Source organism: Aotus nancymaae, unplaced genomic scaffold (assembly GCF_030222135.1).
Source record: "Aotus nancymaae isolate 86718 unplaced genomic scaffold, 86718_ANA_hifiasm-v0.15.2.pri h1tg000018l, whole genome shotgun sequence".
Classification (NCBI taxonomy): domain Eukaryota; kingdom Metazoa; phylum Chordata; class Mammalia; order Primates; family Aotidae; genus Aotus; species Aotus nancymaae.
In genome coordinates, this window is record NW_026988430.1 from 12,793,971 (window position 1) to 12,820,153 (window position 26,183).

Here is a 26,183-nt window from a genome sequence, read left to right on the forward strand (position 1 = left end):
TCACTGGTTATAGAATCAGTTGGGATTGGTAGTTCATAAACATAAAACCATATGCAGCAGTGAGTACTTATCTAGCAAGCCCAGAGTTAGAACCACTAGGTCCGCCTTGGAAGCTGAAAAAGTGAAACTGACTTCCACTTCCATGGTCAAATAGAGCACCCAAAGCCTGCAAAGTTCCTGCAGGGAGTTGCAGAAATGCCTGGTGAGTTTCCCGCACGGTGGACCTTGAGCCTACGGTGGGCCCTTGTGGGCACCCTCAGTGGTCCCAGAAAACTGCCTTCACAGGTTGCAGGAGCTGGTAGGAAGCTGCCACGCTGTCGTTCATATAGTGAGGCATCCCGTGGAGGCGAGGAAGCCAAGAAATAAGGAACAAATAGGATTGCAACAAAAAACGACCTCATGCAGGTTCCACGGGCCACCTCCCTCCATTAGACAGCAAGGCGGTTTGTATCCCTTCCTGACCTGCTCTCCGGGGAGCGCACGAAGAGGATATAGGGTCAGGGGAGGCAAGGGAAAAAGGAAACCGCAGTTTATGAAAGGACATTTAACCCCTTTGCCAGCGTGCGCGTGCGCACACACGCATACATCCACACACACAAGTACAAACATTAATAGACATTACATTAAAAATTGGGCATAGAGACTTGGAATCGGAGCTGATTTTTTTTTTTTTTTAAATTTTGCCTTTGATTTACGCATTGGCTTTTTTCCTGAGAGGTTGTTCCTTTCTAGGCCCTGGAGGACTGGATAATCTCATACAAATCCAAGGGAAAAAAATCGAAAGAAGAAAAGCAAACAAACAAACAAAAATTAAAAAAAAAAAAAAAAAAAAAAAAGCTGATGGGAGAAAGCTCTGCTCAAAGGCCTGCAGCAGACAGTTGAGTAGATAGAAGTGGAAACTGCTGCAGAGAATTCGGTTTGCTCCAGACAAACGGGGGCGTGGCGTGCAGCGCAGTAGTGGGAACCGCTGCAAACAAAACTTCCAAAGGGACGGGGAGTAGGTTCCAGGCGATGGAAAGGGGTGGGATGGGGAAGGATAGGGCAACAGTGCCGATAGAGGAGCAGAGCGCGGGGAACCTGGAGAGGGTCAGGGCTGCGGAGGGCTGAGTCGCGGTGGAGAGCTCTGGAGGCCCTCCCCAAGCCAGTGGCTTCTGGAGTGGAAGTCAGGCCCCAGGGATCCGGCCGGCCTTAGCTGTCACTCAGGCAACCCCGGAGCCGCCGCAGCCCGGGGCTCCATTGGAAGGGGGCGAAGCCGCCAGAAGGAAAGGGGCACCTTGGGGAAGGGGCGTCGCCCCTGCCGCCCCCGCCCTCTCTAGTGCCATTGGGCGGCCGCTGCGGAGCCCGCGCCACCTTTTCTCCATCCCACCCCGCCCGTCTGGCCCCGCCTGGCCTCGGGTCCGCGCCCCGCTGCTCTCGTCCGGGGGCTGGTCCGGCCTGGGCCATTGACGTCACCGGCAAGTTTGCTGCCCTCGGCGTCCCACGTGTGGCGGCGGCGGCGGCGGCGGCGTCCCGGGAGGCAGTCGGTGAGCTCCTGCGAGCACAGTGGCGGGGACCGCTGACAGGTCCCGCGCAGCCCAGCCCCGCCACGCGGCTCACAGGTGGGGTCCGAGAGCAGTTTGGAGCAGCCCGGCGCGCACGGAGAGGGGCAGACGGCTTGGTACGGGCCTCTGGCTCCGGCTCGGGCAGAGGGACTCGGGGGGAACTTCGCTCCGTGGCCGCGAGAACCGGAGCCAGGGCGGAGAGAACGCGCCCAGGCGGGCAAGGGGACCAGAGGAAGCCGGGGCTGGAGGGCACTGTCGCTCGCCGCTGTCTGGGGCGCACGGAGCACACAGGCCTCGCCGCCGCGCGTCCCCTACCCGGGACCCAGCAAGGGATGCAGCATCGCTGAGCGGAGATCCGCACCGAGAGGCCGATCGGGGCCAGAGTGAGACGCACGCCTTCGCCACCGCCGCCAAGCCCCGATTCCGGCGACTCTTGGGGGAACCCAGGCGCAGAGCGCTTCCCCAAGCTCAGGACTTGGGCGAGTCTAAGACGATGGTTTCTTAAGCACGGCACCGCGCTCCCCTTCCCATCCCCTCGGCTGGAGGCAGGGATCCTGCGCGGGGCCCCCGGGGCTCCGTTTCCCCGCGGAGCCCCGGCCGCCGCCTCCGGGGGGCAGTTCGCACGGCCGCAGGGGCGCACGGCGATGTGGTCTCCGTCCAGCGCGCGGGCCCGCCGGGGGGATGCTCTGGCACCTGGCGGGCTCCTGGCCTAGCATGGCCCGCGGGTTGCCCGACGTCGCCTCCGGCTAGGATGGCCCCTCCGGGCCCGGCCGGCGCCTTCCCCACCTCGGCAGAGCCTCTGACCCGCAGCATCTTCCGGAAGTTCTTGCTGATGCTCTGCTCCCTGCTCACGTCCCTGTACGTCTTCTACTGCCTGGCCGAGCGCTGCCAGACCCTGTCTGGCCCCGTCGTAGGGCCGTCCGGCGGCGGCGAGGAGGCGGGGGCCCCGGGTCGCGGCGTCCTGGCCGGAGGCCCGCGGGAGCTGGCGGTGTGGCCGCCGGCGGCACAGAGAAAGCGCCTCCTGCAACTGCAGCAGTGGCGGAGGCGCCGGCCGCCCGCGCCGCGCGGCGACGGCGAGGAAGCAGCCTGGGAAGAGGAGTCCCCTGGCCTGGCCGGGGGTCCCGGCGGCTCCGGGGCTGGAAGCAGCGTGGCCGAAGCCCCGCCGGGGACCCTGGCGCTGCTCCTGGACGAAGGCAGCAAGCAGCTGCCGCAGGCCATCATCATTGGCGTGAAGAAGGGCGGCACGCGGGCGCTGCTGGAGTTCCTGCGCGTGCACCCCGACGTGCGCGCCGTGGGCGCCGAGCCCCACTTCTTCGACCGCAGCTACGACAAGGGCCTCGCCTGGTACCGGTGAGCGGGGCGGGCCCAGGCGGGGGCTGAAGGATCGCGGGGGTACTGGGCTGGGAAAGTCGTGGGAGAGCCCTCGGTGACCCCCCAGTTCGCCCTCCTGCCCACTTCCTGCAGAAGGCGAAGGGTCATCAGTAGTTGTCCTTAAGTTGAGGGGTCTTTCGTCTCTCTCCGCTTTCTCCTTCCTGGGAAGTGGATGTTGAGGGAGGGAGTGGGAGGGAAATTCTGGCCTTCATGATTTTCATCCTTGGGAATCTCTTGCCAAGTCTGGTCTCTTTCTCTTGCTCTGCGAAAAGTATTCGTTTAGTTAGCTAAAGGTGAAAAAAGAAAGAAAAAAAAAAAGTCTCTCCTAAATTAGAAACCTATTCGACAGTTAATAGATTTCCTCTCTCTTTCCAAGGAAGCCCGTTTTCATTCTTTACCTTTTGGGCAGTTCTCTGTGGTTAAAGCAGCCTTTACCATCAGGTATTTATTTACCTTGACCTTTTGCCAGATAGTTGTCCTAGGTGGGAAGTAATATAGAGACTTAGTAAAAGTGTCAAGAACCAGAGAATCTGGGTAGTTTGGAAAATATATGTCTGTCTGAGCAAGGAAAAGCAACCAGGCACTGTATTTTAAAGGACACTTGGCAATAACTTTTGTTTGAGGGCAAGGAATGAGTTTTGTAAAGTGCTTTTGATATTGGTAGGGAAAAGTAACTTTTGTCTCTGGACTGACAGAAACTTTTCTAAAGATCTTCAGATGATCCTCTTTACAAGTAAGGAAGCCAATTAAAAGAAGAAGACAAAAGAGAGAAAAATACGTTGGCGCAACTTTGCCACTTTGCCAATACAGCGCAGGAAATAAGTCTTGCTTAGATCTTGATCTTAAATTCGCCAGTCTCTTCCAATTCTTACCACCTTTAATAATAAAATCGGCCAAATTCTAATAAATCTAGTGTCGCCTGGATTTTGTTTGCCATAATATATTGGCTTTTTTTTCTTTCTTCAAAGTATCAGTAAAAATTTTGTTGCTATAACTTTCCATTTTATAAAGTTTATCTTGTTCATAAAATATGTGTTTTCTTTGTTATTTTAACTGAAACAATGTTACAAAAATTACAACACAATTTAGGTAGATTTCAAAAAGCCCATTAAATTAACCATTCATCCACAACACGGAAATGGACATGATTTGACAAGTTTATTTACTTGAGGGGCCAATTGCACTTTCAGATTGATTTCAAGAGCCGAATTTACAGTAAATCCACTCATAGAGAAACGATTTGGCCCTAAAAATTGAATTTAAACATTAAACACTTTTAAAACAGTAACTTTCCATTTGTTGGAAAGAAAAAACAAACAACCTCCCCTTAATATAGATTATGTATCACTTAAAATCATCAGCCACTTAAAATATCCCCTTGTGTTTCTGTCATTTATGTCGTATCCTCTGGGAAGTTCTTATAAAAATGACCTGTTGAATCTGGAAACAACAGGTCCTTCTTTTTAGCACAAAGGCAGCTCTGTTTTTTCCATCAAGGACACAAGAAAGAAGTGATTAAAGACCCCTAAAACTCTTATCTGTAGCAGTTTGCATTCAATTCGGCCTCGTACCGTGCTATAAGCGAACACATTTCAAGCTGACTGTCTGAAACATCTAACACTACATTGGACTCTGAGGTGCCATTAAATATGGTGAAATATTTAGTACTAAAACCCTTTATTTTCCTTTTGCCATATAAACTTTATTTCCACAAAGTAGGATTGTTTCTTCTTATTCCAGAAATGAGTATTTGAGGGCCCAGTCTATCTGCAGACCTGGATCTTATTTTCTGTGGTCCTTTCTGAGCTCCTGTAAGAGGAGGAAGGTTTCAAGGTAACGAGAAACACAAGTATTTAAAAACTTTTTTTTAAAGAAAGAAAGAAAAAAGAAAAAAAGAGTCATAAACTTTTAGGCCAATCTCTCCTTTGTAAACTAGATGCATGCTGTAAAGTAAATCTCCGCTTGGATTGTTTACTCCAGCAGAAGAGTTCTATAAAGCAATTTATGGTGGTTACAGAAATAGCTGCACAGTAGACTTCATGGTTTGGTGAATTTAATTTTCTAAGTGTTGGAGCAATGTCTTTGTTTTACCATTTGCAGTGGTTTTTTATTGGATGCATAAATTTACGTTTAACTCAATTACATAGGAAACTTATTTTTTTAAAAATCCAACCTATGGAGCCTGGATTATGTGATTATTTAATGAAATTTCCCCACAGTTCTCTTTCATCTCGGCTCTGAACTTGGAGTTTGATGTTTGCGAGCAAGACTGAAGGCTCAACTATTAAAAAAAAAAATTCTCCCACCCAGAATGCCACTTAACTATTAAGTGCATTTTAGCTACTTATATTCAGCTAATAGTTTAGAACAGGGGATTCAGTTAGATCTTCATGAGTCAGCCCAAACTTTACAATACAGGATTTGTACCACACACTTGTGACCACATTAATACACAAACACACACACACACACACACACACACACAGAAATAAATTCCAGATAATTGCACCCAGAAGTGAATTATGGAAGATTAAAACCTATATAATTATTTTTAGGTGTACATTGACATGGGGGAATCCTAAAATGTCTAGCCTTTTTCTGCCCAGCGAAATCGTTAAGCTGGCCATGATAGTTTGTGGTGGCAGTGCCCCCTACTGTCCTCACAAAGGGACAAATCTGCTGCTATTAGCAGGTTCAAAGGAAAATGAGTTTGTGAGTTAGAAATGCCTGTTACTGAACTTGTTCAGTAAATTACTGTCACTGGGAAGAAAATAAAATACTTTATAAACTTTCTTCCAAGAGTGAAGTCATAAACCCTCCCTTTATTTGAACACATTTGTAGTAAAGGCAAAGAAAATTTTGAATTTATTATTCAAAATCTCTAAAAAGAAAATTATTCTTACTAATTAAAAATATCCTAATAGACCTCCTCTAAAATAAATAAAACAAAGACAAATTTTTATATGCTGAGAAACTCGACCCTGATGGAGTTTTTTAAAAAAACCATTCCTCATTACTTAATTTAGCAGACATGTTATCAGTACAACAAATGTCTGTGGCTTGCATGACACCGGAAAGCAGTCCTTTGCAATGAATGGTGTCCATTTCTCTTGTATGTATTGTGGCTTCATAAAGAAAAGGAAGAAGTTTCCTTAGCTTCAAAACACTGATCTTTACTGGAAGTCAAGACTGAATGCCTCTGCTGTAGTTCAAGAGCAGATGAGCTTAGAATTTAATAAGGCAAATCTCTTCTGCTTGTTTCTATCTGCACCAACTAAAAGATATGTCTTCTTTTTTCTTGTAAGCTAAACGATATCTATTAATAGAGTATTTAAATAATGTGTCTATATGTGTGTACACATACACATACATCTGTATGGATGTGAATGTTTCGATTCGATAACACTTCAGTCTATTATTTTGGTACAAGATAGGAAGTGTTTATTATCCAGTCTCTTACACTAGCATGTTTATTTCTTATATTTCAATTTCTTTTCTTCAGTGAGTCTGGACAATTTCAGCAGAGAAAGATATCACTAGAATCATTTTATTCTAGCGCCTACAGGAAGATCAAGTATTGTCCAGCTCGGAGTTTAGGAGTTAGCGCTCCCCTGACTTCATCAGAATTTGAAATTTTCTGGCCTCTGATGATCATGGCCCTGTTTTTCAAGTCCATTAGAGAGGCATACTGAACAGAGGCCCTTTCGGTTCCTATGAGGAGAAATTGGCATTTTGTAGCAGCTGGGAGCAGCTGCAAAGTACCTCCATGTGCAGTTTCCCACCCTCCTGTACTGTGCAAGCCCTTTCTGTGTGAAGAGTTTGAAATGAAATCTGAGCCAAGGAAGCTGCAGTCTGACCACCCATGCAAGGTCATATGGACTGAAGGCCAAGGGCCCTCTATCCGGAGGGCAGAGGAAAGAACACTGGGAAGAGATGAGGGCTAGGAGGAGAGCGAGATGTTGCTTCAGACTCTGAGTCTACAGTACATGTCTATAGAAGCTCTCAGTACCTGGGCATTCCCCACCCAGTCACAGGTTGAGGAGCCAAAATGCTGTCATCTAGTTTGCTGAATGTCTGAACTCTGGGCTCATCCCCAATAGACAGAACCAGAAATGCAAGTCAATCAGCCTAGTTCCTCTGTGTGTGTGTGTGTGTGTGTGTGTGTGTGTGTTGCCCTCACACATGAACGTCCATGCAGGAGCAGACACCCAGAAGACAGGGATGATGATAGAATTTATGAGGGGAAAGTTATTAAGTAGTTGGGAAACTTCTGAGCAATATTGGACATCCTGAGTAGGGAACAGTTTGGGGGCACTATTGACATCATAGTCCAGTCATTAAACAACAACAAAAACACTTGGTAGAGCCTAGACCAGAATGCCTTGTGTGAGTGAATATTCCTTTAGAGGGATGCGATTCATAATATGCTCCTATACTTTATGTGAAATGCACAGACTTCTATGAAAATCCACCATGACATTATGATCTCCCGCCCTCTCTTTAAAAAGAAAACACCCTGGCCAAAATACTTGTCTCTTGTAAATAAGTCTGTGGATTGGCCAGGAAAGAGTAAGTGCCAAATCTGTATTTTGGCAGGGTCATGGGAATGAAATAAACCTGTGCAACTAATGACAACAGGGGCTAACCTCACATAGACCAGGTGCTCACCTCATCAGAAGACTGTTGCAGAGCAAACAAAACTCCCCGAAACGAACAGCAACAACAAAAAGGGCCTCGTATCTCTCCGGGACACAGTTGAACAATTGCAAATTGCAATTACCATCAGTCAAATTGCTGGGCCCAGTCGGGAACTTGATATTCTTAGTTCTTTTCCTTAGGGGGAAATCTTCCTCTACCAAGCTGATAGTAACTTGGCTGAAAAAGAGCATCGTTTCTTGATATAGATTTCCTAATGATATTAAATCCCAAGCTTTTAGAAAATTTGTTTCTGCTTAAGTGACGAGTTGCAATTGTGAACATAAGGTGTCTTATTAAATACGTACCTCTAATATGTAATCAGAGGAAATTGCACTCCCTCGTCTTTGCATTTTATAAGGATGTCTTAAAAATGCTTGTCAGCACTTTAAAACCTTTGCTAATTTAATACAGTTTAAAAATCTCTGTGGGGGGTATTTATACAGTGAATAAATAAGCTGTCATGAAGCCAAAACTTAGAAATTGAATTTATGAGAAGAAAGTTATTAAGTCGTTGGGAAACTTCTGAGCAATATTGGACATCCTGAGTAGGGAACAATTTGGGGACACTGTTGAGATCATAGTCCAGGCAATGCTGAGTTCAGTGAGTGGAAGCATTTCCCCAATTTCTTGCCTTCAATGATTCAATGCTTGAATTTTGGCATGACTCTTCATGCCGCTAAAAACATAGATTTATCCTAAGATTGCCTGACTGTATTACAGAAATTCAGAACTGGCCTGTTTCAGAAGTCGCCTGATGACAATAAATGTGAAACGAGACTGGGGAAGTGTTTATTAACAATGAAGTTTAGTCTTGCCCTTAGGAATTCGAGAGACATTCTTGCAAAGGCTTCAACACAAAGTATTCACCGACTGTCAGCAGCCCTCTTTGAATGTGATGTGTAGCGCCACCTAGTGGGAGGAGGAGTCAGCAAGAAACCCCTAAAGGGAGAACTTTGAAAACCTCATCTTGATAAGAACATGTTTGCAGTCTCAATTTAAAAAAGAAACTTCAGCAACAACAAATACTTGTGTTTAGGTAGCCCTTATAGCAAGATGAGCTGCCTAGCACAGATGAGCTGCACTTAGCCTTTTTTCAGGCAAGAATAATTCACTTCTTTTAGGCAGGGAGTTTATTCTTTGGAGAGAAATAAGAGATTTGGCTTCACAATAAAACTGAAAACCAAGATATAAATGATTAGGGGATTTATATTAAAAATGCCTATGACTGAAAGGAATACCATATGTCCCAGATTACTCTTGTTAGTGTGTTTTGCCTCTGTTTCTGAAAGCCAGTTTCAAATGAAAATACTTCCAGATGATTTTATTTCAACATCAGTAATTCAGTCCTGTTCCTTCCCCTGTGTGGTACAGGCTCTGGAGGAGGGTCCTCTGATTCTAAACAGAAGCCTCTTTAACCCTTAAGGCCCCTGAGATGCCCTATTGAGAATCCGGCCCACCACACATGGGACAGCTTCACGGGAAAGCGCTTTGAGAGTATCTACAGGATAGGTGTTTCTGCGCCTGCAGTCCAGGGCCTGGAAGGTCAGGTTGGGGAGCAGGGTGGTGGACAGGTTAAAGGAAGGCAGGATAAAAGGGACGAATAGGAACATTCAAGTGGAGAAACTGACAGACACCACCTAAACCAAGTGACCAGGGTTAGCAATCCCTTGTGTTGAGATCATGTTCCCTGATATAATGCAATTAGGATGGAACTTCACCTGTGCGGTAATCTTCCCCCAAATCCATAACCCCCGTATAGCCATGATGAAAACATTAGATGAACCCCGATTGAGGAACATTTTATAAAATACTTGACCGGTACTCTTCAAAAGTGTCAGGATCATGCAAAATGACGGAAGACATCTAAGCTATCCCAGATGGCGGGAGATAAAGGTGAGTCATTACCAACCAGTAAACAGGAGGACGTCCTTGAACGGATCCTGGGTCCGAACTAAGGCATCTGTGGGAAAACTGGGGAATTGTGAGTGATACGTGCAGTTTAGTTAATAACATTATACCAATGTCAATTTCTTGGTTTTAGTCATTATACCGTACTAGGGTTATGATATACTCTAAGATGATCATCTCGGGGAGTCCGGGTGAAAGGGGTATGTGAATTATCTGTACTATTTTTCACAATTTTCGTATCTAAAATAATTCTAAAATCAGAGGTTAAGCCTCTCCTCCTCCAAAGAAGGCAGGAGAGGCTTAACAGGCATGGGAGGATGAGGGCTCAGACTGAAATAGTGTCTGTCCCGATTCCCTTTTATCCCGTATTTCTTCTTTCCTTTCTTTGGAAGGCCCCCAGGACGGGCCCGCCAGCTTCCCCTCCCTGCCCACACCTGTTACTTCCAGACATGCTGATTTTTCCCTCAGCTCATTTCATAATCATATTGGCTCACGGCTCCCCTCCTACTCTCTTGTTCCCAAACCAAGCACAGAGAGTTTCATTTTCCTTTCTTTCTGTCCTCTATGGCTGGTAAATGTAAAGTTAAGAAGAGGTGAAAGGTTCCCCAAAGCTTCTTATCATAGAGAACAAAATCTCTGCTGTAAATGACAGGTCTCTGAGGGCACAAAGAACTAAAATAAGGGTCAGAGGAAAATCAGACTTGGGCGTATGGCTTTTTTTTTTTTTTTTTTTTTTTTTTTTTTTTTTTTTTGCTACAAACATAGAAGGAACAGGTGTCAGTAGTTGAAAGCTGGTTATAGGATAAAGAGATAGGGCCAGAGCTGTGGACGCACCTAATGGCAAAGATGAAAACCCAGTCCAGAATTTCCAGGCTAGCTTAAGAATTTTATCTGCTTATTTCACTTGTTTTCACCTTTGCTATAGATACCATGGGTTATGAAAGTTTCTATAGGAGCAAAACAGACCTAGAGCAATTAATGCATTCAAGGAAGAGGCAGGAAGAGAGAAAGTCCAACCTCTGCAACTCTGGAGGACCAGTATCCTTTCACCTTCTAAATATGGGGGTTTATTCCACTGGAACTGCTCAGCCAGACTGCCAGCATTATCAGACTCAAAGCTCCTATCTAGGTGGTGCGCTGTCGTTTCTGCTTCTGTTTTTAAACACACAGTTGTTTATCTGGGCTTCTGCTTGAATAGAGTAATGAAAATCTCTCTCAAAACATTTCCTCTGATATTTTTAACAACTGTAAAAATAGTTTTATCCACTTTACATCTTTACTTAAGCAAAACAAAATAACATCCCCTCCATCTAGAGATTCCAAGAAACTAACAGTATTTTCTTTCAGTCGGTCATTCACTTATCTTTATTGGATCCGTTTTATCAACCGCTTTCGTGCAAAGGATAGACTGCAAATGCTTATGGAGTTAAAAATAATTTCTGTGATTTAATACCATTGTCTACTTGTTTGGCATTTTTCCATTTTAGTGGGTATGCACTTTTCATGCCTTTTAACCTTTTTTAAAATAGGAAAATGACTGGACCCTGCAATGTGTCTTTGATGAAATCTATCATTTGAGAGGTGAGGTGATATTAACTACATTTGTTGAGGCCACACTGTGTGCTGGATGATGCGGAATGTTCTGCCGCTCGTAATCGGATGTTATTTAAGCAGATCCTATCATTTTCTATATTTTATAGATCAGAAAACAGGCTCAGAAAGATGAAGTAACTTGTCCAAGGTCACAGGATTATGTACACCTCAGAACTGCGGCCAAACCCAGGTTCACCCACCTCCAGCATGCCAGTCCTTCACCACCGGGGTGAATGGTCTCTGTGATGTTCTCTGGCAGAATTGCCCGCAGGTAGTTCCTGCCTGCATAGCAAGCCACCAGTGTCCCAAAGATGCAGGGGATTGAAAGGCTGCCCCATGTGGTAGAGTGGCTTGGACATTCTGATCTTAGACCTTTAGTTGGAAAATTGGACAACACATTAGGGCTAGGTGTGGTGGCTCATGCCTGGAATCCCAGCACTTTGGGAGACCGAGGCAGGTAGATCACTTGAGGACAGGAGTTCGAGACCAGCCTGGCCAACATGGAGAAATCCCATCTCTACTAAAAATACAAAAATTAGCTGGATGTGGGGGTGGGCGCCCTGTAATCCAGCTACTCAGGAAGCAGAGGCACGAGAATTGCTTAAGCCCAGGAGGCAGAGGCTGCAGTAAGCCAAGATTGCTCCACTGCACTCCAGCCTGGGCAACAGAGTGAGACTCTGTCTCAAAAAAAAAAACTAAAGAAAAAAATTAGGCAACACATTAAAATGTGGTTATTAATGTGAATTTTTAAAACTATTTAAATATCTCTTGGTCAATTGGCCTATTATGGAATAACTAAAAACCACCTTGATTTTTGTCAACTTTTCTCCCTTTTTCTCTAAAGAAACCTCATCATAGAACTTACCTTGTTGAGCATATCAGAAATCTGTTATTCAATGGATTTTTTTCCCTTTTATTACAAAGTAACAATAACCACTGAAAACACTCTCAAAACTGCTATGTGAGGAAGCCAATATGTTGTCAGAAACGTAATTGGAGCTGGGTGTGGTGGCTCACACCTGTAATCCCAACACTCTCGGAGGCTGAGGTGGATATATCACTTGAGGTCAAGAGTTCGAGACCAGCCTGGGCAACATGGTGAAACCCTGTCTCTACCCAAAATACAAAAGATCAGCCGGGTGTGGTGGCCATGGCTGAAATCCCAGGTACTCAGGAGGCTGAGGTGAGAGGATGGCTGGTGCTTGGGATGTGGAGGTAGCAGTGAGCTGAGATAGCACCACTGCACTTCAGCCTGGGTGACAAAGTGAAACTCTGTCTCAAAAAAAAAAAAAAAGAAAGAAAGAAAGAAAAGAAGTGTAATCAGAAGGATGCTTGCTGCTCCTGGAGTTGGGGCAAGGAGAGCTGAGGCCTGTGTGACCTGGCTACTGTCATCCAGCTACCCTGGGGTCCCTTTTGCACTGTAGGAATCCCCCAGTCCTGTGCCCTCCTGGAAAATGGCTGAGCCACTGCCAGTCTGTCTTTTTCACTATTTCATATTTTCACCTTCGGATTGATGCTTTTTAAAAATTCTTCAGATATGTAATACTCCCAATGAGAGCACAGTCTGTTTGGTACCCCAAGTACTATTCTGTCTTCATTATTATTGCTATTAATAATGTTTGTCTAATTGATTTACTGTCAGCTGGTCATTATTAGCATCCAGCCTTTACTGGAGTGGTCAGGCCATTAGTCAGATAAGACGTGACTGTTGATTTGAACTTCCTTTAGTTCCAATAAGCTAGAATCATAAACAGATAGGATGTTGGCGGTAGAAGGTATCTGAAAGATAAAAGATTGTCTTCTGAATAGGAGGAAACAGAAGTGCCTTGCTCAAGGTTAAGCTGAAAGACAAGAGCTCAATACTTCCATTTCCAAGGGCGTAATTCCTCGATGCAATCGGGAAACAATTGCGTACCTCCAAATATATACGTTTAGTTTTGGCAGATTTGCAGCAATGATAAAAATACTTTTTGGCTGGAACCAGTTGTCACATTATTTTTTTTTTCTTCCCAGAGCGATTAAATTAAAGCATTGAATTGAATTGAATCAGTGGTTAATTCATCTTTAAATTTCTGTTTTTCATCTCAGATGTTTTCCATAATATTTTGATTCTTACAGGTATGGGAACCCAGCGAGCACGATTGGTCTTTGGATCCTTGAAAGTAATTTGTGTTTTATGGCCATTGTCTGCTTGTGAAAGATTAGCAGGAGAAATCTGAGTATGGACAGGAAAAAGTTTGCTTTTTCTCTCTTGAGTGTTCAAAGTAGGAAGTAATCAATCAAATTATGGGAATAAAATTTCTTTCCCCTTTTTCAGAGTTCTTACTTGAATTAGATCTCTCCTTTCACTAGGAAATATCAAAGTAGCCAGGCTGGTTTGAATGACAAAGTCAAAAACGATGTGTTTGTTACGGTCATAAATTTCTGCGGATTCTCATTAAGTTCAGGTATTTAACAAAAGGAAACTGTATTAAGCTGCAGCTAAAGTTACATTCTTGGAGCTGACTGCTTATCTTATCACCTTTCTAAACGGAAGTCACGTTTGCCCTAACTCCATGTTTTGCAAAAACGCTGCAGTGATGAAGTGATTTCATTTCACAAACAAAGCTTTTCACAAAGTAAACAAAAACTTGCATCTGTATATGTTGTATGTGTGTGTGTTTAATTTTCTGGTGAACGCTAATCGTTCTTGTGGCTTCTTTTGTCGAATGCTGTGTGTTTGCTTTTTTGTTTGTTTTAAGAAAGAAAGGCCACTTTTTTCTTTGTAATGAGTCCTTACTCTTACTGCTTGGGTAGGAAGCTTTTGGATTATAACATTATTTGTTCTAAAAGGCTTTTCCCAAAGCTGGAGGGTCTGCAAGAATGCCCTGCTAGGATTTAATGATGGAAAGAGAACAGATTGGATCTGTTTTATATTTATATGGGGAGAAGTCATAGGGAGCTAAAGCTTGTGATGAAAATTCTTGGGATTTTTAGGTGCATTTGCTCTATTAGAGAAGGTTGGCAAATTGGAGGGCAAGCCTTGGAGAAACTACTCAGCTCTCACTGATTGTTACGAAGTAGAAAGGAGGACTCTTAGTGCCGTGTCCTCTGACTTTTCAAAGAAAGTTGGAATATTGACTTTTTAAAAATATGTTGGAAAGGAATTTACATATTGAAAACCAAAAGCCAGGTGGGGTGTGGTGGCTGACGCCTATAATTCCAGCACTTTGGGAGGCCGAGGCAGGTGGCTCACTAGGTCAAGAGATCGAGACCATCCTGGTCAACATGGTGAAACCCCGTCTCTATGAAAAATACAAAAAAAATAGCTGGGCATGGTGGCGCATGCCTGTAGTCCCAGCTACTCGGGAGGCTGAGGCAGGAGAATTGCTTGAACCCAGGTGGTGTTGCGGTGAGCCAAGATTGCGCCATTGGACACTCCAGCCTGGGTAACAAAAGCGAAACTCCATCTCAAAACAAAAAAAAGAAAAAAGAAAAAGAAAACCAAAAGCCACACTAAAACCAAACAAACATCTGTGTGGATGAAGCAAATCAATCTCCATTGAAGTGAACGGCTACTAGTTTACAGCCTGTGACGTGTGGTGAAGGTCAGAGTTAGACAATCCACAGCTGGAGTAGACCAATGAGTTTTTCAAATTGAATCACAAGACATGAATGTCTGATAAAATCAATCATGCTTTCAAAATGGAACTACATATAAAATGGACTATACTAAGATAACATAAGAGAGTGAATCCCATGTAGTAAGAAAGACAAGTATTGTCTTGACAAACTTGGTTCTGTTTGTTGTATATACTCACATAGATACGTGAGTGCTGAAAGGGTTGAGTGTAAAATGTATTTATTGTGTTGGATCCCAATAGAAAAGAAAAGCTTGAAAACACTGACTAGCGTGCACGAAAGTCATGTTTGAAAAGACTAAAATCAATGTGCTTCAAGGCCCCTTGAGAAACCAAGTGTGAACACTCTGTGCTCATTCTAAACTTCAGTCTTTTTAACTTTTTATGCCCAAGGCTTGGAACTGTACCACAAATAGAATCACTATGAGTTTAATGAAAAAAAAAATTGATGACCCCTTAGGCCAGGTGTCAGCAATATTTATTTATTTATTTATTTATTCTGGAAAGAGCCAGATATTAAATACGGTAGGTTTGGTGGGTGGTATGGTCTTTATCACAACCACTCAACTCTGCTTTTGTGGCATGGAAGCAGCCATAGACAATATGTAAATGAATATGTGTGGCTGTGTTCCAATAAAACTTTATTGACCCAAACTATAAAACCACTGGCTATAGTTTGCAGACTTCTGGGCTAAGCTAGAGGCTTCAAATGTCTCATATGCGCTTCCTTTATTTATGTGTTACTCTCAGCTGAGCACCTACAGTTCACGTGGCAACGTTAGGAAGGCAGAATGTAGGTGATGAACTTCCAGTTCAAAATCCAATGCAGAAGTCACAGAGCTCCCTGTGGCTGTGGGGGAATGGGATTGGGTCACGCACCCTGGAACTGCATGCTAGTGACGTGTATTTTTGAAATAAGCAAAGTTGTTTGGTCGGATGACATTTTCTAGAATATGATTATATGTTCAACTATGAATATTCTATTTTGAAATAAACACCAATCAAAGTAGTGGTAGGTCTATTTTTCAAGCTTAATAATCTGTTTTGATGCTTCCTTGACTTTGTACTTGAGTGTGTTTAGTTTATAAATCATCCCCGATCTCTCTTTTCCCTTTTCCCTTTAGATGCCTGGGCACCATATGAATCACTTAAGATTAGTAGGGGTACAGTGAAGTCACTTACATTGTCACCTGACTTCCGCACTAAAACTCTGTTTCATTCACCATTCTGTCTGTGCAGGTGAGGAGTGAGACATCAAGTTGGGAACAAAGGTTGGGAAAGATTTTCAAAGATTATTATTTGTTTATTATTATTATTTTTGAGAGGTAGTCTTGCTTTGTCACCAGATCGGAGTGCAGTGGCGTGATCTTGGCTCACTGCAACCTCCGCCTCCTGGGTTCAAGCAATTCTCCTGCCTCAGCCTCCCAAGTAGCTGGGACTACAGGCTTGTGCCACTATGCCCAGATAATTTTTGTATTTTTCGTAGAGACAGGGTTCACCATATTGGCCAGGATGGTCTTGATCTTCTGACCTTGTGATCTGCCTGCCTCGGCCTCCCAAAGTGCTGGGATTACAGGCGTGAGCCACCACGCCTGGCCTCAAAGATTATTAAGTGGCATGTTTAAGGAGTTTGGACTTTATTTAAAGCCAGCACAGTTCAATGGAAATGTAATGAGAACCTTATATGTAGTTTCAACTTTCTAGTAGCCACCTTAAAAAGGTAAAAATAAAGAGGTGAAATTAATTTTAATACTGTTTTAACTTAAGCCAATATGTCTAAAGTATTATCATTTCCAACACGAAATCAAAATAAAACATTATTAATAAGAAATCTTGCAGTTTTTTATACTAAGTCTTCAAAATCCAGTATGCATTTTACACTTGCAGCACGTCTCAATTTGGGTTAACTACATTTCAAGAGCTTAGTAGCCCCATGAGGCCATTGGGTATCCTACTGGCTACTCAAAGTACTGGAGGCAGAGTCAAGGGAGTGGGCATTGAAGGCTTGCAGTTGAGGACTGATTTCACAGACCTCTGGTTCTGCTTTGGAATCTAGTTCTCCGTGGCATATGGATGTACACTAGGGTAGGGGGCTGTTGGGGAATCTAGAGGACAGACGACGGAGACTTGAACGAGAGCAGTGCATTGCACATGGGAAGTGAGGGAAAGATTTGGTAGATGTTTCAGAAGTAGGAATTGTAACACTGTGGAATACTAGCGATGGGAAAAGGAGGAGGCAAGGGAGAATATTTGAATATTTATTAGTAACTGTAACTGTGAGAAGGAACACAGAGGAAGGAAGAGCAAGCATCAACGGGAGCGAGCAACTTTGTTTTATACATATAAAGTGGAAAGTGCTCTGGGTTAAGCCGGAGTCCAGGAATAAGGTCAGATTTGGGAGCCATGATCACTAAGGTTGTATCAGTGGCCAGCACAGCTAATGTGAACGTTTATGGAGGAGGAGGACTTGGTCTTCCTAGTCCTGCTTGTATTTATTCATATTCTAGACCCAAAGAGAGAATTCCTGTAGCCTATGTCATGCATGCAGAAGTGTTTAGTGTAAACTGATGTCCACAGTTTACTTTGAAACGCATTAAAAAAAATGAATTCGGCCAGGTACAGTGGCTCATGCCTGTAATCCCAGCACTTTGGGAGGCTGAGGAGGGCATATTACCTGAGGTCAGGAGTTTGAGACCAGCCTGATCAACATGGTGAAAATCTGTCTCCACTAAAAATACAAAAATTAGCTGGGTGTGTTCGTACATGCCTGTAGTTCCACCTACTTGGTATGCTGAGGGAGGAGAATTGCTTGAACCCGGGGGCAAAGGTTGCAGTGAGCCATGATTGCGCCACTGCACTCCAGCCTGGGTGACAGAGCAAGACTCCATCTCAAAAAGAAGAAAATGCACAGAAAAAGGAATATTTAGATTGTAATTGGTGGCTAAATGGGTGTTTGTGGTATAATTCTTCCAAATTTTTGCTATATTTTTACGTTTCCACAATAAATGGTGGGAATGTGGAAGGGAGGGTGGTGTCAGGGTGAGTGGTATCAAATACTACAGAAAGGTTGAATACAGGTTTGAGTGTTTGCCTTTTGAGTTAAGAAGTCATTGGTGGACTTGAGTCACCCAGTGGGGTCCTCATACCTGCTTTGTGATAATTATGACGAGTTATCCAAGTGAATAAAACTTCTTGAGATGAAAAGAGGATTTAGAATGTGCTTACTGTATTTTCCTGGTGACTGCACTTACATATCCTGGTTTCTGTGCTTATGTGGTTACTTATGTATAGTGACTTGATTAGTAGTTTTTTTAATCAGAGAGTTTTAGCCAAATCCATCCATCCTTCCCTCCTTCCTTCTTTCCTTCCTTCCTCCCTTCTTCCCTCCTTCCTTCCTTCCTCCCTCCCTCTCTTTTCCCTCTTTTCCTTCCTCCCTCCCTCCTTCCCTCCTTCCCTCCTTCCTTCCTCCCTTCCTCCCTCCTTCCCTCCTTCCTTCCTTCCTCCCTCCCTCTCTTTTCCCTCCTTTCCTTCCTCCCTCCCTCCTTCCCTCCTTCCCTCCTTCCTTCCTTCCTTCCTTCCTTCCTTCCTTCCTTCCTTCCTTTCTCTCTTTCTTCCTTTTTTATTGTTTTTGGAAATTGCAGGTTGTACTCTTTGAATGAATGCTTATGGTTTCCAGCATTAATTATTAAGCACATGTAGCCACGTGAAATGCCTGTTTAATTTTTGTGAACTTCTTGGTAAAAGCATAGTGGTTCTTCTTCAAGGCAGCACTTGTGCCAGTCTATTCTAAACTCCATTGCAACTATGAAAACAAAGACAAACTTGTTTTAAGAATCTCCATTTTTGAATACTCACTTGAAAGTTTCATCAGAGAATGAAGAAATTTAAATACCTTATGGTTTTTCCTCACCAACATCGTGGAAGGCTTTTTAAAAAGTTTTAACCATTGGCTATTCTTTCATCAGTGACATATTTTTATGTCTTCACACTGAATACCAGATAGCAGATAAAATCCAGAAACTCTTTGCCTTGCATTCAATACTTCCCTTTTTCTCCTCTGGAAATCATGGTAATGGTGAGAACCCATCAAAGAGGAGGCAAAACAACTCCCCCACCACAGTGAGAAAAGCCAATTTATTGCTTTATTGTCTGACTCACAAATGTATTGCTCATGGCAAAACCAAAGAAACCAAACAAAACACCATTGTAGTGTTCAATTTCCCATTTAGTTGACAGTGAATATTTCTATCCAACTGATAGAGGTTCGTAGAAAAAAGAATTAGAGACATTTTCAAGCTAGATTATTTAAAATAAGGCAAGACACGGTGGCTCAAGCCTGTAATCCCAGCACTTTGGGAGGCTGAGGCGGGCAGATCACGGGGTCAAGAGATCAAGACCACACTGGCCAACATGGTGAAACCCTGTCTCTACTAAAAATACACACAAAAAATTAGCTGGGCGTGGTGGCGTGTGCCTGTGGTCCCAGCTACCCGGGAGGCTGAGGCAGGAGAATTGCGTGTACCCGGAGGCAGAGGTTGAAGTGAGCCGAGATCACGCCACTGCACTCCAGCCTGGTGCCTGGTGACAGAGCGAGACTCTGGCTCAATAAATAAATAAATAAATAAGTGGAGTTACTATATGTAAAGTTCAGCAACTATGTTCATGCCATCTCTTTAAATTTAATATTGGGATATTACAAATAATTAATGTATTTCACCATGAATTTCTTTTCCAGTTCTATCAAAATCTAAAGGTAGGCCTTTAGCAGCATGGTGACGTGTTAAGTGGGATTTTTCTGGAGGGAATGAAGGAGAAGGGAAATTGAGAGAGTATGTGGAGGCCAGAACACTGAAGAATTTAAAAGCTGGTGGCTTAAATTTAAAGAAGTAAGTGCCTGAGATCTTCACTTTTCCAATATCCTGATTAAAACAAAGCCAGACTCCTTGTGACTTTCTGCATATATGTAACAAAACTTTAGAATGTTTCATTTCATTGCATGACCAGAAACTCCACACAACTGCAGCAGAGGAGAAAGTAAAAAACCAAAAGGGGAAGAGAAAAGAGAAAGTGGCCCTGATCAAATGCTTCAGAGGCCCACCAATAAAAGGGCAAAGAGGCCAACATGAAGGAGAACGTGATTTTTCAGATTTTCTTAGTGGGCAAGCCAGATATTTTCAAGTAATAACTCTGAAGACTTGCGTGAGTCCTAAAATTCACAGATGCGGGAATGTTTGTACCTTCCCCACATGTCCCTTGTCTCATGCCTTTCTATGGCTATGGGTTTCCAGTGAATTTCCTCATACCTAAGATTTATCGCCTTTTCAGTTACCACTATAATTTTGTTCACAAAGATGCATTTTTCCCCTCCTATCTGGAGAATGAACGGCCGTAACATCTTCACAGACATTTAGACGATGTGCCTCTACAAAATTAACAAATGACTGAGTCACAGGAGCTGTGTAGGCTACTTACACGTGATCAAAGAGCAAATGTGAGTCTTTGCCTGCCAGAGGTTACTCTGTATTACAGCATTATCTAAAAATAAGGCACTCAAACAGACACGACAGTATTTCAAATATGATTTCTGATAGACTAATTGATATCTCAAGGAAAGAGAGCATGAAAATCATTAAATAATATAATGAATGAGAAAGTAGTGGTATGCAAATGAAAAGGTGATTATTTTGAAATCTTAGAAACACATTGGGCATTAAATGTTTCATTTCATATGCAACTCCTTGATTGTTTAGCAAATCACATCAGTGGACAGATTATATTTCGGCTGTATTCATGCAAGCATGTTTTTCCTTCATTTATAAAAAAGCAAATAAGTCATAGTTCATTTAAATAGCTACATAAGTATATTGATTTGGACATCTGACTCATGTATTCCTGTTATCATAGTATGCTAGCACAATTGTAAACATTTGGGCAAAATTATTGCCCTTCTAAACAGGAAGTTCTTAAAAACCAAATAATAACTGGATATTTAAGCAACTTCAGTACATTGATTTGGACCTGTGACTTTTATGTATGCCTATTATCAGGATTGTGTAGAATATGCTAGCTCAGTTTCAAATGCTCAGGCAAAATCATTTTCCTTGAAAACAGAAAGTTCTTTTTCTTCCTCCCCAAGGCCGCTAAAAATTTGAACTATTGAACTCAGATTTGAGTGATGATGTACTGAACTTTGCCAAACGAGTCATTTCCCCTTTTATAACATCCATCAGAAAAAAAAAAAAGTAAGGAGGAACACTTCCTTTCATTTGTTCATTGGTCAAACTGTTTGCCAGGAAAGCCTTTTTTTTGTGTGTATGTCTGTTTGTTTAAGTCAAGGTAATTTTAAAATAGGAAGAAAATTTTACTCTGTTCTTAGGTGGCTTTTAGGAAGTTAGAAAGTATGAGTCTCTGTGTTACGTTCTATTGGCACAGAAATTCCCAGACAGTAGTTAAAGGATGACCCTCTGGGAACTGAGCTTATTTATTCTTATCTAAATATAAAGTACCTTATTATTAAGGAAAAAATACACTATCACAAAATCTCCTTATTAGCATTGGAAATGACCTTGGGGTCATTTAGCCCAAAACTTATCTCATAGACCAAAGTTTATTAAAACAGTTCTGTAGCTATTCTAGTCATCAAATAATTTTTTAAGATAAGGTCTCAAAACATTGATATAATGTAACTTATTTGGATGGTAAAATATTTATTCAGTCCATTGCTTGCTTTGCCTGCTCGTTGACAAGCAAATTCATATCTATGTATTCTGTATTTGTGTGACTAGTTATTCTCAGACAGTGTTGGGTGTGTAGACAACTTTAGAAATATTATTTTATTAGCTCATGTTAAAGTTTATTTATTAGGAAGTCTCTACTTTCTACTTTTTTTTTTTTTTTTTTTTGAGACAAAGTTTCACTTCATCACCCAGGCTGAAGTGCAGTTGCTCCACCTCAGCTCACCGCAACCTCTGTCTCCCTGGTTCAAGTGATTCTCATGCCTCAGCCTCCTGAGTAGCTGGGACAACAGGTGCATGCCACCACGCCCAGCTAATTTTTGTTTTTTTAGTAGAGACAGGGTTTCACCATGTTGACCATGCTGGTCTTGAACTCCTGACCTCAGGTGATCTACCCACCGCAGGGAGCTTCTACTATTATGTGTATATAACACATATATAAATGTATATGATATACATAGAAGTTAAGTCAGTTTTGCTATAATGCTCGTATTGAAATGTGAATTTGTTCCAATGGAATTGATATATTAATGTTAATATCTCTGAGCATGCTGTTTGAACATAATGTGAGTTTTGCATTTGCTTATGTGCATTTTCATTCACAAGAAATGCCAGGTGAATACAGAAAAGTTAAAGCTGCACCCAGCCTCACAGGAATACATAAGCACACACACAGGTGCATGCCTCAACCATCTACCAGAGACCTCAATTCACTGTGTGTATTCTGAGTCTCATGCATCCATGTCTGGTATCTGGCTTTAGGCTAGATTTTACTTTACTATTTTAAAATTATTATTTTTATTAACTTGTTTTTAATTGACAAATATTGATTGTGTATATAAAAGTATAAACAGGGTACAGTGTTTACAGGTACAGCAAAACAGATCAGATGTTTTGCTGATCTGATTTTAGATAACCTTCCATTCACCACTTCACAATAAATTACAAGCTGCAACTCCTCCAATTGACCACTTCCGTTTCCCTCTTGTTGCCCAAGCTGGAGTGCAATGGTGCAATCTCAGCTCACTGCAACCTTCGCCTCCCGGGTTCAAGTGATTCTCCTGCCTCAGCCTCCCTAGTAGCTGGGATTACAGGCATATGCCACCACGCCCAGCTAATGTTTTTCATTTTTAGTAGACACGGGGTTTCACCATATTAGTCAGGCTGATCTCGAACTCCTGACCTCAGGTGATCTGTCTGCCTCGGCCTCCCAAAGTGCTGGGATATGAGCCGCTGTGCCTGGCCACTGTGTTTTTTTAAATCTGTGAATTTTTATCTGGCACTGTGATTTGGAGAATGCGTGTGTTGACATTATAGCACAACAGACTGTATATGCTCCCCCTTACGTAAAACATGGCAAATGTAATGGCAAATGCAAGACATGGCAAATGCACAACTGGTAGCCCTGCTAGTTGCTGTATTTCCTTCCTGTCATTTTACTGTGTATCACATATATGTTTTGTTTTTAACCTAATTAACATTGTACCATATGTATATGTATTTTTCTTTTCTTTCTTTCTTTCTTTTTTTTTTTTTTTTTGAGAGAGTCATTCTGTCGCCCAGGCTGGAGTGCAGTGGCATGATCTTGGCTCACTGCAACTTCAGCCTCCCTGGCTCCCGAATAACTGGGATTACAGGCACGTACCACCACGGCCCCATTAATTTTTGTATTTTTAGTAGAGACGGGATTTCCCCATGTTGACCTCAGGTGATCTGAGGAGTTCAATCAGCCTCCTGAAGTCTAATTTCTTGTGATTCTTTTTTTTTTTTTTTTTGAAAAACGAAACAAAAAATAGTCTGGCTCTGTTGCCCAGGCTGGAGTGCAACAGTGTGATCTTGTCTCACTGCAACCCCTGCCTCCTGAGTTCGAGCAAATTTTCCTGCCTCAGCCTCCCAGGTAGCCAGGATTACAGGTATGCACCACCATACCCAGCTGATTTTTGTATTTTTTAGTGGAGGTAGGGTTCTACCATGTTGGCCAGGCTGGTCTCCAACTCCTGAGCGCAAGTGATCTGCCCACCTCAGCCTCCCAAAGTGCTGGGATTACAGGAGTGAGCCACTAGGCCTGGCCTAAATCATCTTTTAAGATTATCTCATAGTAATATTACCTCTTTAGGTACTTTTAAATTTGAGACTATTAATAAGGGATACTTTTGATGGAAATCTTTGTTTGTAATGTTATTTCTAATATTGAATAAGAGTTGTTAGAATACATTTCCAGAAGCAGAATCATAAGGTCAAAAGCTATGAACATTTGATACATGCTGCCAAATCAATGTCCAAAATGGTTGTATGAATTTACACTCGCAGCAGTGTTATACCAATAGAACAGTGGTAGAGTTTCCATACCTTTATGATGCTGAGACAACAAGGATGAAAAATTTCATTAAAGTGAAAAAATGTGTCCAGTTATATGCATGGATTTCTTTTTTTAAAAAATACGACCGGGTGCAGTGGCTCATGCCTGTAATCCCAGCACTTGGGGAGGCCGAGGCGGGCGAATCACAAGGTCAAGAGATTGAGACCATCCTGGCCAACATGGTGGAAACCCCTCTCTATTAAAAAATACAAAAATTAGCTGGGCGTGGTGGTGCATGCCTGTAGTCCCAGCTACTTGGGAGGCTGAAGCAGGACAATTGCTTAAACCCAAGAGGCAGAGGTTGCAGTGAGCCAGGATCACGCCACTGCACTCCAGCCTGGTGCCTGGTGACAGAGCAAGACTCTGTCTCCAAAAAAAAAAAAAAAACACAGTGGGAATTTAAAAATATATAATTACGTGATATGGTCAAGAAAATGTTCAGCCTATGTAGTAATAAATGTTTTCTTAGGTAGCTACATATTGCTTGCCTATTTTGTATATTTAATAAAAATGACAAATTTAGATATCTTTAATAATGAAAAATCAACATCTATTTTGAATACATGAAGTAATTAAATATTAAATAATTGACACACTTGCAAATAATTGCTTATATTGACATGACTTCTGTAATTCCTCTTACTCAGGTAAGACTCTGTTATTAGGGTATGTCTGGTGTTATGCTAAAAATCTAATCAACATTCATTCATTTGGTTCATCCATTCAGTATTACTAAGTCTCTTTCTTGTGGCAAGCACTGTACTGAATACTGGATATGCCTAGGAGAGACTGGGCCCAGGCTTCAGATTAGATTGGATAAATTTTCAAACACCACCGTGGAAATTCTGACTTTTAAAAAGATTTAAAAAAAATTTTTTTTTTTGGCTTTTGAGACAGAGTCTTGCTCTGTAGCCCAGGCTGGAGTGCAGTGGCACGATCTCGGCTCACTGCAACCTCTGCCTCCCAGGTCCAAGTGATTCTCCTGCCTCAGCCTCCTGAGTAGCTGAGATTACAGGCACACACCACCACACCCAGCTAACTTTTGTATTTTTAGTAAAGATGGTGTTTCACCATGTTAGCCAGGATGGTCTTGAACTCCTGACCTCATGACCTGCCTGCCTCGGCCTCCCAAAGTGCTGGGATTACAGGCGTGAGCCACCACGCCTGGTTGATTTTAAAGATTTTTTAAAAGATTGCATGGATTCTGTTGTCTGGATGTGCTATAAGTTACTTAGGCAATCCTTATTGTTCAATGTTTAACTTGATTCCAATATTTCACTATGAAAAATAAAACTGCTATGGACACCTTGTAACTAAATCTTTAATGCTCACCTATGATTATTTTCTTAAGATAACTTCTCAGAAGAAAAATGGCTGAGTAAAGTGACATACATTTTTTAAATCTTTTTGCTGCTATTACAAAATCTCTCTTTGGAAAAGTTGTATCAAATACTGTCTCTGGTAGTGTGAAGAGGCCCGTTTTGATTGGGTTCTAGATTAACAGCTATTCTAAGAACTCTTCTCACACACACACACACACACACACACACACACACACACACACACCAGAAGCTGCTACCAACAGTTCTTGGCTTCCTTATCATAGTCATTAGACATAAGAGTTGGGGCCTGAACTTGATGCAAATGGTAGTCATATTGACTATGGTAATAAAGCACTTTCTAGTGGGTGTCTAGCCCTGGCTTTGCCATTAATTAGTTGGTGAACTTGAGCAAGGTACTTGCGTTTTATCAGGACTGAGTTTTTTCATCTTCTAAATAAAAATGTCAGATTTGGTGATTTCTGTTAGTTTCCTCCAAGCCTACAGTTGTATTATTCTATATGTATTCTGTCCTGGACTGTGTACATTTTGACCAAGGAAAGCTTTTGGGCATGACTGTTGTCATGAGTGTTCTCAAGCTCTCATTATTCCTCTGTCCCAGGGAAGAGCAGTTAGCTTTACTGGTTTCCTTGCCAGACCTGAAGGCTCTTCAGAGTGGAAGGCAGTGGTGAAGGAAGGTCTTCTTTAGTGAGGCAGCCAAACATCAACCCATGGATACTATAAACTAACAGCCTGGAGTACTGGAAGACTAGCAAGATTTCCTCCAGTCCTGGCCAGGCAGACTCAGCGTGGAGACACCTGAGTTCCATGACTTAATAGCATAATAGCATGCTGAGTAGGTGTTACAGTTCGGCTGTGTCCCCACCCAAATCTCATCTTGAATTATAGCTCCCATAATTTCCATGTGTCATGGGAGGGACCTGGTGGAAGGTAATTGAGTCAGGGGGGTGGGTCTTTCCTGTGCTGTTCTCACAATAAAGCCTCATGAGACCTGAAGGTTTTATAAAGGGGAGTTCCCC

General features: G+C 42.6%; 1 protein-coding gene across 1 annotated transcript in view; it reads left to right on the plus strand.

Moving 5' to 3' along the window:
* Positions 1-2,292: 2,292 nt before the first annotated feature.
* The window catches only part of HS3ST3A1 (heparan sulfate-glucosamine 3-sulfotransferase 3A1), a 105,034-nt gene continuing 81,143 nt past the window's right edge, over positions 2,293-26,183 (plus strand). The window contains exon 1 of the mRNA XM_012453042.2: positions 2,293-2,891. Coding sequence (XP_012308465.2) covers positions 2,293-2,891 — 599 coding nt within the window. The remainder of the gene's footprint in view (positions 2,892-26,183) is intronic.